Genomic DNA, 14697 nt, shown 5'->3' with positions numbered 1-14697 from the left:
TCATTTTCATCCTTGAAAAGTAATTTAAAACAACAAAAAGTCAATGATTGTACTTACTGTATTCATTATTTTGATGATCACATTATCTTATAACTAAGACAAGCATATCTAGACTAAATATTCATTCATTTTACAACTATTCAGGCAGTCCCTACTATGTGAAAACCCAGAGACAATCATTATACCTTATTTAAAAGCAGTAAAAAGTAAAGAAAAATGAAAGATTTCCTGAAAAATATTTATTTCTTTATCAGTTTTCTAAATGCACCTAAAACTTCCTTATTTCTTAGGCTATAAATAAAGGGGTTTAGCAGGGGAATTATAATCGTGTAGGACAGTGAATACATTTTATCCTGATACTGATCAGGGTCAGACCCAGGACACACATACATGAAGAAGAGAGTACCATAGAACAAGGAAACAGAAAAAAGGTGGGCGCTGCACGTGGAGAAGGCTTTGCTCCTGCCCTTTTCAGACTTCTTTTTCAGGATGGCAAAGAGGACAAAGGTGTAAGAGACCATGATGGTCATAAAAGTAAAAGCTTGTATAAAAGAGGCAAAAATAAAAAGCACTAATGCATTAATAGATGGATCAGTGCAAGAAATTGTAAAAAGTGGCAAGATTTCACAGTAGAAATGATGTATTATGTTGGACCTACAGAAAGAGAGTCTAAACAATAATCCTACATGTTTCACAGGATGCAGAAAAACAATCGCATATGATGCACTTATCAGCCAAGTGCAGAGTCTGTTGGACATCACCACTGGGTAAAGTAAGGGGCTGCATATGGCTGCATAGTGGTCATAGGCCATCACCACCAGGAGGAAGCATTCTGTGGTGGAGCTAGAACCAAAAAAATAGTACTGGGCCATGCACTGAAAGAGAGACATCCTTTGACTCTTTTTTTTTTTTTTTTTTCAGATTTTATTTTATTTATTTATTTCTTTTTTTCAGTGGGTTTTGTCATACATTGATATGAATCAGCCATGGATTTACACGTATTCCCCATCACGATCCCCGCTCCCACCTCCCTCTCCACCCGATTCCTCTGGGTCTTCCCAGTGCACCAGGCCGGAGCACTTGTCTCATGCATCACACCTGGGCTGGTGATCTGTTTCACCATAGATAGTATACACGCTGTTCTTTTGAAATATCCCACCCTCACATTCTCCCACAGAGTTCAAAAGTCTGTTCTGTATTTCTGTGTCTCTTTTTCTGTTCTGCATATAGGGTTATCGTTACCATCTTTCTAAATTCCATATATATGTGTTAGTATGCTGTAATGTTCTTTATCTTTCTGGCTTACTTCACTCTGTATAAGGGGCTCCAGCTTCATCCATCTCCTTAGGACTGGTTCAAATGAATTCTTTTGAATGGCTGAGTAATATTCCATGGTGTATATGTACCACAGCTTCCTTATCCATTCGTCTGCTGATGGGCATCTAGGTTGCTTCCATGTCCTGGCTATTATAAACAGTGCTGTGATGAACATTGGGGTGCACGTGTCTCTTTCAGATCTGGTTTCCTCTGTGTGTATGCCCAGAAGTGGGATTGCTGGGTCATATGGCAGTTTTATTTCCAGTTTTTTAAGAAATCTCCACACTGTTTTCCATAGCGGCTGTACTAGTTTGCATTCCCACCAACAGTGTAAGAGGGTTCCCTTTTCTCCACACCCTTTCCAGCATTTATTGCTTGTAGACTTTTGGATAGCAGCCATCCTGACTGGCGTGTAATGGTACCTCATTGTGGTTTTGATTTGCATTTCTCTAATAATGAGTGATGTTGAGCATCTTTTCATGTGTTTGTTAGCCATCTGTATGTCTTCTTTGGAGAAATGTCTGTTTAGTTCTTTGGCCCATTTTTGGATTGGGTCATTTATTTTTCTGGAATTGAGCTGCAGGAGTTGCTTGTATATTTTTGAGATTAATCCTTTGTCTGTTTCTTCATTTGCTATTATTTTCTCCCAATCTGAGGGCTGTCTTTTCACCTTACTTATAGTTTCCTTTGTAGTGCAAAAGCTTTTAAGTTTCATTAGGTCCCATTTGTTTAGTTTTGCTTTTATTTCCAATATTCTGGGAGGTGGGTCATAGAGGATCTTGCTTTGATTTATGTCGGAGAGTGTTTTGCCTATGTTCTCCTCTAGGAGTTTTATAGTTTCTGGTCTTACATTTAGATCTTTAATCCATTTTGAGTTTATTTTTGTGTATGGTGTTAGAAAGTGTTCTAGTTTCATTCTTTTACAAGTGGTTGACCAGTTTCCCCAGCACCACTTGTTAAAGAGGTTGTCTTTTTTCCATTGTATATCCTTGCCTCCTTTGTCAAAGATAAGGTGTCCATAGGTTCGTGGATTTATCTCTGGGCATTCTATTCTGTTCCATTGATCTGTATTTCTGTCTTCGTGCCAGTACCATACTGTCTTGTTGACTGTGGCTTTGTAGTATAGTCTGAAGTCAGGCAGGTTGATTCCTCCAGTTCCATTCTTCTTTCTCAAGATTACTTTGGCTATTCGAGGTTTTTTGTATTTCCATACAAATTGTGAAATTCTTTGGTCTAGTTCTGTGAAAAATACCGTTGGTAGCTTGATAGGGATTGCATTGAATCTGTAGACTGCTTTGGGTAGAATAGCCATTTTGACAATGTTAATTCTTCCAATCCATGAACATGGTATGTTTCTCCATCTGTTTGTGTCCTCTTTGATTTCTTTCATCAGTGTTTTATAGTTTTCTATGTATAGGTCTTTTGTTTCTTTAGGTAGATATACTCCTAAGTATTTTATTCTTTTTGTTGCAATGGTGAATGGTATTGTTTCCTTAATTTCTCTTTCTGTTTTTTCATTGTTAGTATATAGGAATGCAAGGGATTTCTGTGTGTTAATTTTATATCCTGCAACTTTACTATATTCATTGATTAGCTCTAGTAATTTTCTGGTAGAGTCTTTAGGGTTTTCTATGTAGAGGATCATGTCATCTGCAAACAGTGAGAGTTTCACTTCTTCTTTTCCTATCTGGATTCCTTTTACTTCTTTTTCTGCTCTGATTGCTGTGGCCAGAACTTCCAACACTATGTTGAATAGTAGTGGTGAGAGTGGGCACCCTTGTCTTGTTCCTGATTTCAGGGGAAATGCTTTCAATTTTTCACCATTGAGGGTGATGCTTGCTGTGGGTTTGTCATATATAGCTTTTATTATGTTGAGGTATGTTCCTTCTATTCCTGCTTTTTGGAGAGTTTTAAATGAGTGTTGAATTTTGTCAAAGGCTTTCTCTGCATCTATTGAGATAATCATATGGTTTTTATCTTTCAATTTGTTAATGTGGTGTATTACATTGATTGATTTGCAGATATTAAAGAATCCTTGCATTCCTGGGATAAAGCCCACTTGGTCATGGTGTATGATTTTTTTAATATGTTGTTGGATTCTGTTTGCTAGAATTTTGTTAAGGATTTTTGCATCTATGTTCATCAGTGATATTGGCCTGTAGTTTTCTTTTTTTGTGGCATCTTTGTCTGGTTTTGGAATTAGGGTGATGGTGGCCTCATAGAATGAGTTTGGAAGCTTACCTTCTTCTGCAATTTTCTGGAAGAGTTTGAGTAAGATAAGTGTTAGCTCTTCTCTAAATTTTTGGTAGAATTCAGCTGTGAAGCCATCTGGTCCTGGGCTTTTGTTTGCTGGAAGATTTTTGATTACAGTTTCGATTTCCTTGCTTGTGATGGGTCTGTTAAGATCTTCTATTTCTTCCTGGTTCAGTTTTGGAAAGTTATACTTTTCTAAGAATTTGTCCATTTCATCCAAGTTGTCCATTTTATTGGAATAGAGCTGCTGGTAGTAGTCTCTTATGATCCTTTGTATTTCAGTGTTGTCTGTGGTGATCTCTCCATTTTAATTTCTAATTTTGTTAATTTGGTTCTTCTCTCTTTGTTTCTTAATGAGTCTTGCTAATGGTTTGTCAATTTTGTTTATTTTTTCAAAAAACCAGCTTTTAGCTTTGTTGATTTTTGCTATGGTCTCTTTAGTTTCTTTTGCATTTATTTCTGCCCTGATTTTTAGGATTTCTTTCCTTCTGCTAACCCTGGGGTTCTTCATTTCTTCCTTCTCTAATTGCTTTAGGTGTAGAGTTAGGTTATTTATTTGGCTTTTTTCTTGTTTCTTGATGTAAGCCTGTAATGCTATGAACCTTCCCCTTAGCACTGCTTTTACAGTGTCCCATAGGTTTTGGGTTGTTGTGTTTTCATTTTCATTCATTTCTATACATATTTTGATTTCTTTTTTGATTTCTTCTATGATTTGTTGGTTATTCAGAAGCGTGTTATTTAGCCTCCATATGTTTGAAGTTTTAACAATTTTTTCCCTGTAATTGAGATCTAATCTTACTGCACTGTGGTCAGAAAAGATGACTGGAATGATTTCAATTTTTTCGAATTTTCCAAGACCAGATTTATGGCCCAGGATGTGATCTATTCTGGAGAAGGTTCCGTGTGCACTTGAGAAAAAGGTGAAGTTGATTGTTTTGGGGTGAAATGTCCTATAGATATCAATAAGGTCTAGCTGGTCCATTGTGTCATTTAAGGTTTGTGTTTCCTTGTTAATTTTCTGTTTAGTTGATCTATCCATAGTTGTGAGTGGGGTATTAAAATCTCCCACTATTATTGTGTTACTATTAATTTCCTCTTTCATACTCGTTAGTGTTTGCCGCACATATTGCGGTGCTCCTATGTTGGGTGCATATATATTTATAATTGTTATATCTTCTTCTTGGATTGATCCTTTGATCATTATGTAGTGTCCTTCTTTGTCTCTTTTCACATTCTTTATTTGAAAGTCTATTTTATCTGATATGAGTATTGCGACTCCTGCTTTCTTTTGGTCTCCGTTTGCATGAAATATTTTTTTCCAGCCCTTCACTTTTAGTCTGTATGTGTCCCTTGTTTTGAGGTGGGTCTCTTGTAGACAGCATATATAGCGGTCTTGTTTTTGTATCCATTCAGCCAATCTTTGTCTTTTGGTTGGGGCATTCAACCCATTTACATTTAGGGTAATTATTGATAGGTGTGGTCCCGTTGCCATTTACTTTGTTGTTTTGGGTTCACGTTTATACAACCTTTCTGCATTTCCTGCCTAGAGAAGATCCTTTAGCATTTGTTGAAGAGCTGGTTTGGTGGTGCTGAATTCTCTCAGCTTTTGCTTATCTGTAAAGCTTTTGAATTCTCCTTCATATCTGAATGAGATCCTTGCTGGATACAGTAATCTAGGTTGTAGGTTATTCTCTTTCATTACTTTCAGTATGTCCTGCCATTCCCTTCTGGCCTGGAGGGTTTCTATTGATAGATCAGCTGTTATCCTTATGGGAATCCCTTTGTGTGTTATTTGCTGTTTTTCCCTTGCTGCTTTTAATATTTGTTCTTTGTGTTTGATCTTTGTTAATTTGATTAATATGTGTCTTGGGGTGTTTTGCCTTGGGTTTATCCTGTTTGGGACTCTCTGGGTTTCTTGGACTTGGGTGGCTATTTCCTTCCCCATTTTAGGGAAGTTTTCAGCTATTATCTCCTCGAGTATTTTCTCATGGCCTTTCTTTTTGTCTTCTTCTTCTGGAACTCCTATGATTCGAATGTTGGGGCATTTCACAGTGTCCCAGAGGTCCCTGAGGTTGTCCTCATTTCTTTTGATCCTTTTTTCTTTTTTCCTCTCTGCTTCATTTATTTCCACCATTTTATCTTCTACCTCACTTATCCTATCTTCTGCCTCCATTATTCTACTCTTGGTTCCCTCCAAAGTGTTTTTGATCTCATTCATTGCATTATTCATTTTTAATTGACTCTTTTTTATTTCTTCTAGGTCTTTATTAAACATTTCTTGTATCTTTTCAATCTTTGTTTCCAGGCTATTTATCTGTAACTCCATTTTGTTTTCAAGACTTTGGATCATTTTTATTATCATTATTCTAAATTCTTTTTCAGGTAGATTCCCTATCTCCTCCTCTTTTGTTTGACTTGGTGGGCATTTCTCATGCTCCTTTACCTGTTGGGTATTTCTTTGCCTTTTCATCTTGTTTAGATTGCTGTGTCTGGAGTGGGCTTTCTGTATTCTGGAGATCTGTGGTTCCTTTTTATTGTGGAGGATTAACCCAGTGGGTGGGGTTAGACGATTGGCTTGTCAAGGTTTCCTGGTTAGGGAAGCTTGCGTCAGTGTTCTGGTGCGTGGAACTTGATTTCTTCTCTTTGGAGAGGAATGGAGTGCCCAGTAATGAGTTTTGAGATGGGTCTATGTGTTAGGTGTGACCTTGGGCAGCCTGTATGTTGATGTTCGGGGCTATGTTCCTGCGTTGCTGGAGAATTTGCATGGTATGTCTTGCTCTAAAACTTATTGGCTCTTGGGTGGTGGTTGGTTTCAGTGTAGGTATGAAGGCTTTTGGACAGTCTCTTATTACTTAAAGTTCCATGTAGTCAGGAGTTTTCTGGTGTTCTCAGGTTTTGGGTTTAAGTCCCCTGCCTCTGGATTTCAGTTTTATTCTTCCTGTAGTCTCAGGACTTCTCCAACTATACAGCCCTGATAAGAAAACTTCTAGGTTAATGGCTAAAAGATTCTCCCCCATTAGGGACACCCAGAGAGGTTCACAGAGTTACATGCAGAAGAGGAGAGGGAGGAGGGAGATAGAGATGAGCAGGAGGAGAAAAAGGGGGACTCAAGAGGAGAGAGACAGATCTACACAGCTGTCTGTTCCCAGAGTGTTCTCCGTAGCCCAGTCACCTACAAAGATTCACAGAATTGGATGGGGAAGAGAAGGGGAAAGGAGGAAATAGAGGTGTTCTGAGGTAGAAAACAGAGAGTCAAGATTGGGAGAGAATAATCTTCAGTTTAAAAATAGGGCTTCTCTTCTTTTTTTTTTTTTTTTTTTGTAAGGTTATAGTGTATTGAAAATGAAAATTAAGGAGTAGTAGAGGAGTACTAGAGGACTTTAAAAGAAATAAGAGAAAAAGAAAAATAGAAAATAGAAAAGAAAAAGGAAAGAAAAAAAGAAGAAAAAAGAAAAAAAAAAGAAAAAAAAATTTTTTTTTCCCCAATTAAAAAAATCGTAAAAAATCTATGGAAATGAAAGTTAAGGAGTAATGGGGGAGTAATAGGGGATTTTAAAGGAAAATAAAAGAGAAAAAATAAAAAATAAAAAAAGAGAAAAAAGTAAAATTATATCTAGGAGTTTCTCTGGAGCTGTTGCGGTCAGTGTGGGTTCGGCTCAGTTTCAGATAGCTCCTCGTTCCAGCTTACGCTTCTCGATATCTACAGGCTCCTCCGGTGTAGTCAATGTTTCCTAGAGGGATTTTAATCTGTTGCACCAGTCCCTTCTGAAGCGGTTCCCTTTGTTTATTTGGCTTCTGTTTGCAGGTCTCTTCAGAGCCTCATTTCTGCCCTGACACAGGCGGGCGGAGGTGGACTCTTATTCAGGTAGCTAGTTCCGTCGCTCCGCGGGGAGGGGCTGGCACTGTGGGGACGGGCTGGGGCTGCCGGGAGGGGCTGGTGCTGCTTTCTCCATCTGCGCTGCTCAGGCTCCCGGCTGTTCTATATGGAGCGCGCCCCGCGCTGCGCGAGGTTCCAGCCCTCGGGTGTTCCACAAAAGCGCGGAAGGAAAAGCTGCGCCTGCTCTCTGTGCCTTCCCCGTCAGAGCGGTCCAGGCAGCCAGGGGCTCGGTGGGCGCACTCTCCCCAGGTGTGGCGCGCCCCCTCCCTTCCGCGGACCCAGTCTCAGTTTCCGCTGGTGCCAGTCGGGTGCGCGCGCCTTCTGCCCTCCCCGTCCCCAGCCCCAGTCCCCGCCCGCGCCGGTCGGGTGCCTGCGCCCTGTGTCTCGCCGCGACCTTCCCCTGCCCCCTTCCTCCTGCCTCCGGCGGGGCTGGGCCGGTCCGCAGCCTGCAAGCTCTTCTCTGGACTTCTCGGTCCCTTTGTTCTGCGAACGGCCGGCAGTGTGTTCAGGCCGGTTAATTTTCTCTCTTTTGCTCTCCCACCGTTCAAGTTGGCAACTCACAGAAGCTCCCTCCGATTGTCCTCAGGGCACTCAGGCCCGGACCCTACCCCAAGCAATGCCGCCTAAGACTTCCCCAGACGGATCTCCATCCTTAGCTCTTTTGTCTCACTTTTTATCTTTTATATTTTGTCCTACCTCCTTTCGAAGACAATGGGCTGCTTTTCTGGGCGCCTGATGACCTCAGCTAGCGATCAGAAGTTGTTTTGCGAAGTTTGCTCCCATCGTTTGACTCTTGTCTAAGGTGTTGACAAGCATCTTGGGAGTCACCGAAGATGAAGAGCAGGCATCTACAAAGGCCAAGCTGCCCAGGAATGAGTACATGGGGGTGTGAAGATGGGGGTCCTTCCAGATGAGAAGAATCAGTCCAAGGTTGCCCGCCATGGTGGTGAGGTAGATGACCAGGAACACCAGGAACAGGGGGACCTGCAGCCCTGGGAGATCTGTGAGTCCTGTGAGAACAAATTCTATCACCAGGGTCTTGTTTGCCTCCATCATATCTACTCAGGCTGATCACTGCAATGGAGAAGTGAAATAAAAAATAAGGGTCATGAAAATGTATATTGGATGGTAATGTCTTAGTTCTCTGTGTCAGATGCCCTATCTGAAGGTACAGGGTCTTTCCTTTTAAAACACATCAAAGAGTATTGTAGTTATATTATAAATATTATAACTTATTTTCAGAAGTCAATGTGTGTATATGCATATATATATATATATAATTACATAAAGGGTTATGAAGGATGCTGTAGTCATCTAACAGTTAACTTAGTCCATATCTTGTCATTCATAAATACCTTAAAACTGAATATATTGCATTAACTCTGAAATTTTTTTACAGAATTAAGAGTAAAAAGAAGATAATAAGTTAAAATCCCATTTCTGCTGATTTCTATCCATTATCATATGTTCTTTGATTATATATACGACTTACCCCATATCCCTAATAGACTCTTTTGATTATAAATTCATCAAAACCACTGCAAATTTCAAATAGATTCTTATTATTTAATAATTTTATCCAACAAACTCTCATATATGATCATAATGATTCATTCTGTTATCAAACCTTTTTAGTTTGCTGTCCTAAGCTAGAACACCATTGTTCCTGGCTCAGTCAAATACAGAACCTCTAACTCAGGTGTTATACTGAGATGCTAAAATAATCCTCCTTTAAGAAGAAAAATAACTGACACTAACCAGTTCATCTACAGATTTGGGAAGGATCTAAGAGATGTTAAACATGCCAAGTAAACAATTATCATTCAGTTAACCAGAAATGGTTTTTGACATGTCAAAGGCACATAATACAGAAAAATTATAACTTTTTTTTTCCTGCTATGTTTGAAATTAGAACTGGGATTTTCAAAATCAGAGGGAATCAAAACATTACAAAAGATACCATGTCAAAAAGCCACTGTTTCAAAACTCAATTTAAGTAGTAAAAATTATAATTGTTATTTCTATCCAAATCAGATAAGAATAAAGATGAATTGCATTGATAGAAAGTAACTAATAAAGACATCTGTAGTGGGAATGTAAACTAATAAAGCCATTAAGGAGAACAGTATGGAAATTCCTTAAAAATCTAGGAGTAAAACTACCATGTGATTGGGCAATCCCACTACTGGGCATATACCCTGAGAAAACCATAATTTTTAACAAAATGTACCCCATGTTCATTGCAGCACTATTTATAATAGCCAGGACACAGAAGTAACCTAGATGTCCATTGATAGATGAATGGATATAGTAACTGTGCTACATATACTCAATAGAATATTACTGGGCCATAAAAAAGAACAAATCTGAGTCAGTTGAACTGAGTGTATTATACACTCAGTATATATACACTCAGAACTGAACCAAGAGTATATTATACAGAGTGAAGTAAGTCAGATAGAGGAAAACAAGTATCATATATTAATGCATATAATGAAATCTAGAAAAACGGTACTGATGAACCTAATCATAGGGCAGGATGTCACAGATGTAGGGAACAGACCTGTGGACACAGTGGGAGAAGGAGAGGGTGTGATGAATTGAGAGAGTATCATTGAAACATATACATTGCCATATGTAAAACAGATAGCTAGTGAAAACTTTCTGCATAACACAGGGAGCGCAGACTGGTGCTCTCTGACAGTCTAGAGGGGTAGGAGGTGATATATGTCTGCTGTGGCTGATTCATGCTGATTTATGGCAGAAACCAATACAATATTGTAAAGCAATTATCCTCCAATTAAAAAAAATTTTTTTAAGCTATCTGTGAAGCAAGTGATCCTGGGAAGCATGTAAGAAGGATAGATCCTGTAGAAACCCAGGAGGTAAACCTAAGTCCACATCATCACAATGCATCTCATCAGTGAAAAATTATGCAGAATTCTGAACATAAAATGTGCTTTGTGTACCCAAGTCCCTGCCTGGTTTATGTGAAACAGGGTATGGCCATTTAGAAGCAGCTGATCTAAGAACATAACCCTGCAAGGGAGTACTCAAAATTGTTGGATTCACAGCTCCCTGTTTTCATGACATGTCCAGCCAAGCGGGAGTCATTCCAACACAGATCTTTTTTTCTTTAACCTAGTCACCAATTCTGTACAATGTTGTTGAAGACTTCACTGTCAAGTCTCTGCTGGCCTAAAACATTTTCTCCAAGTGCCTACTTTATAATTCAAAGAGAGGACACCATGTGGAAAATTTAAGGAATATAGAGTTTGTGAAAAATTCAGTTCTGACTAAGTTAACCTCTGAAGAGTATATATTCTATAAGAGAGGCTATGTTGAGAAAAAGTTCTTTTGCATCTACGTAGAGAATAGGAAAAGAGATGTTTTGAGATTAATATTAGACTTTTAAAAGTATGGAGAGTTGGTAGCATTGGCAGTAATTATTAAGTAAGCACACTGCTGACAAATCCCTGAAAGGATCACATTTTCCTGTTTTACAGTCTGCCTAGAATATAAGGTGTGACTCCGGGCAGATGTGATTAACTCCATCTCTCTGTCTATTTCCAGAGGAGTTCAAAATAAACAAGAACCAGGATAAAGGCAAAGACACAAACTGCCCTAACAGCTCCATAACCCTATCATTCTTCACTGTTGGAAAACCTTCTGGATTTTGTGAAAGTACAATAAAGGCCAGAATGAATTCCACTTTTACAGATAAGAATGTTAAATTGATTCATTCTATAAGTCATTATTCTGGCAAAGAAAAATGTAACCAAATGTAAGAAAAATGTAACTAATTTTCTGAAGCTAATTTTACCTCTAAATTATTAAATGATTATACCTAAAACACTTTATGGCTTCATTTTAAGATTATCTGTAGCGCCCTGGATTTTCTAAGGAACATCTGCCTCCAGCCTTTGAGACTGAGTCCTCTTTGCTATTTAGTAAGTAGCACAGCATAGTGGTTAAGCACGCAGACTCTATGTAATAGCATGAATTCAAGTCTTCATTCTCCAAGTGTATAGCTTTGTATCCATAACAGTTCAGAGAACATGTATGTGTATGCTTAGTAACTCAGTTGTGTCTGACTCTTTGAGGCCCTGTGGAATGTAGCCTCCCAGGCTCCTCTATCCAGGGGGCTTCTCCAGGCAAGAATACTGGAGTTGTTGCCACGTCCTCCTCCAGGGAGTCTTCCCAACCTTGGGATTGAAACCAGGTATCCCACATTGTAGGTGGATTCTTTACCAGGGAAGCCCCACAGAATATAACATATATTTAACTACTCAGTTTAGGATTGCTTTCTGTTTTATTTGGTAGACAAATCATCTGAAAAGATGATTTAAATATTTTGGCAGTTGATGAGAGACTCTTGGTACTAAAACTAAATATGTTCTATCACTTTTTATGGAAAGAATAATGACAATAAAATAAAGCATTGTGTTCTCACCTGAAATTCCCATAAGAAGAATGCCATAAAATACAGACTTTCATGAAGAGTTCAGTGTATAAGAACAAAAATGTCCAAACAAATGCTCATTTCTAATTAATATTCTTGGAAAATGCCCTGTGAAGAAAAAGATATTTATATCTTCTGTCTTCAAATCTGTTTGTGAAGATAATAATGAAATTCCCCCAAAGCCATCAAATATTCCCCATAGAATAAAGTCAACCTACTGGGCATTATATGCTAATCAACAAATCATTTCAAACATTGTTTTGCAACTATTACTTTTATAGCTTGTTTTGCAACTCTTCTTTTATAAAAACAAAAGAATCACTGTTTATTTGTAGAAAAAAATTGAAAATGTACAAAACACAAGGGAAACAAATTCTTCTAATTTCACTAACCACTGATCATTACTGCTAACATTGGAGTTTTTATGCATAATTATACACAGAAGTTATATAGATACTTATACATAATTTATATAAACATTTCTATATACACATAATATTAACATAGTGCTGCACATAATTTTTCAAAAATAAGTTCAGCTAAATAATATATCACTCATATTTTCTTGTTATTAGCTTGAGAAACTTTTGGGTTGTTTCCTTGGCTACATCATCATCATAAAAAGCTACAATTGTGAATTCACACATAGTCATATTTATTATATTAAGCTTGGCAAGATACACGCCTGACCTATATGTATTTGGCAAACATGTAAAACTACCAAGAGGCATAAAAATTTGTTTATAGTATAAAGTCAGGAAGGTTGATTCCTCCAGCTCTGTTTTTCTTTCTCAAGATGGCTTTGATTATTTGGGATCTTCTGAGTTTCCATACAAATTTTAAGATTTTTTGTTTTAGTTCTGTGAAAAATGCCATTGGTGTTTTGATAGAGATTGCACTGAATCTGTAAATTGCTTTGGGTGGTATAGTCACTTTCATAATATTGATTCTTCCAATCCAAGAGCATGTTGTATCTCTCCGTTGTGTCATCTTTGATTGCTTTCATCAGCGTCTTACAAGTTCCTGCATACAGGTCTTCTGTCTCCTCTGGTAGGCTTATTTCTGGTACTTTATTCTTTTTGTTACAATGGTGAATGGGATTCTTTCATTAATTTCTTTTTCCAATCTTTCATTGTTGGTATATAGGAATCCTAGCGAGTTCTGTGTATTGATTTTGTATCCTGCAGCTTTACTAAATTCATTGATTAACTAGCAGTTTTCTGGTTGCATCTTTAGGATTTCCTATGTATAGTATCATCACAAGTGTATATTATTATACTCATCGTACACATGAAGAAATTAAGGCACTGTCTACTAAGTTTGCGACAAACACTCATTCTTTCTTCTCTTTATGTGCTAGTAGATTTAATGGAGGTTCTTGTGATCACTTTTAACCTCATTTGAGCTTCAGAAAAAAAATAATAGGTCTTCTGATTTGACATCCTGTGCTTTTCCACTGCTCCAGGCTGCCTGATTTGTAAATGGAGGAAATACCACCTCATTATCAATTAAGATGATTCAGATGATAACACTCTGAAAGACTTGAAGCGGTAATTAAATATGAGGTAGTGTCTTAGTCCATTTATGTGAAAATAAAGTCACTCAGTCGTGTCCGACTCTTTGTGACTCCATGGACTGTAGCCTACCAGGCTCCTCTGTCCATGGGATCTTACAGGCAAGAGTACTGGAGTGGGTTGCCATTTCCTTCTCCAGGGAGTCTTCCTGACCCAGGGATCAAACCCAGGTATCCCACACTGTAGGCAGACGCTTTTACTGTCTGAGCCACCAGGGAAGTCCGGGCTGCCATAAAAGCAGACTATTTAGACTGAATAGCTTATGAACAGCAGAAATTTATTTCTCATGTTACTGGAGGTGGGGAAGTCCAAATCAAGGTGCCAGAATGACGGAATTCTGGTGAAAGCCCTTTCCCTGATTATTAGCCTACTCATTCTCACTGTGTCCTCACATGGAGAATAAAGGTAGGGATCTCTCTGAAACCACTTTTATAAGATTCTCATCCCATTCATGTGGCTCCACTGCATGGATTAAGCAACTTCCAAAAACCTTACTGAATATTCATTGGAAGAACTGATGCTGGCACTGAAACTCCAATACTTTGGCCACCTGATGTGAAGAACTGACTCATTTGAAAAGATCCTGATGCTGGAAAAGATTAAAGACAGAAGGAGAAGGGGATGACAGAGGATGAGATGGTTGGATGGCATCACCAACTCAATGGACTTGAGTTTGAGCAAACTCCAGGAGTTGGTGATGGACAGAGAGGCCTGACATCCCTGTCCATGGGGTCGCAAAGAGTCAGACATGACTGAGCAACTGAACTGAAAAGCCCTACCTCTTAATACCATCATCTTTGGCAAGTGACTAGTGAAAGTCTCTCAGTTGTCTCTGATTCTTTGCAACCCCATGGCCAATAGCCTACCAGGCTCTTCTGTCCATAGAATTCTCCACTGGAGTGGGTAGTCATACCTTCTCCAGGGGATCTTCCTACCCAGGGATCAAACCCTGGTCTCCTGCACTACAGGCAGATTCTTTGCCATCTGAGCCATCAGGGAAGCCATCATCTTTGGGGCTTCGTATTTCAACATATGTATTCTGAGGTGATGCACACATTCAGATGATAGTAGGTAGGCTTTCCTATTGGGGAGAAATCAACTCAGACTCCAAATTGGTGGCCATGGATGCTTGAGCAATATTAGTCATTTGACTTTCAAAATGTGGTCCAATGCCTGCAGATTCATCAGAATCACATGAGATGCTTCTGAATATG

At 38.6% G+C, this 14697-nt stretch overlaps 1 protein-coding gene across 2 annotated transcripts; it reads right to left on the bottom strand.

Annotated features, from left to right (window-relative positions):
* Positions 1-239: 239 nt before the first annotated feature.
* LOC133050095 (olfactory receptor 5AC1-like) lies at positions 240-8503 on the bottom strand. 2 transcript variants are annotated; one of them, XM_061134216.1, is made up of 3 exons: positions 8239-8503; positions 5687-5709; positions 240-875 (listed from the first exon to the last, which is right to left on the bottom strand). In XM_061134216.1, exons 1-3 carry the CDS (start codon positions 8501-8503, stop codon positions 240-242), a joined length of 924 nt encoding a protein of 307 aa, XP_060990199.1. The 2 variants fall into 2 exon arrangements, with proteins under 2 accessions (XP_060990199.1, XP_060990198.1); XM_061134215.1 differs by lacking the exon at positions 5687-5709 and adding an exon at positions 1105-1111 and having other exon boundaries at positions 240-891.
* Between the last annotated feature and the right edge of the window lie 6194 nt (positions 8504-14697).

The sequence above is a fragment of the Dama dama genome, chromosome 31 (genome assembly GCF_033118175.1).
Source record: "Dama dama isolate Ldn47 chromosome 31, ASM3311817v1, whole genome shotgun sequence".
NCBI lineage: Eukaryota > Metazoa > Chordata > Mammalia > Artiodactyla > Cervidae > Dama > Dama dama.
This window is presented reverse-complemented; position numbering and strand designations above follow the sequence as displayed.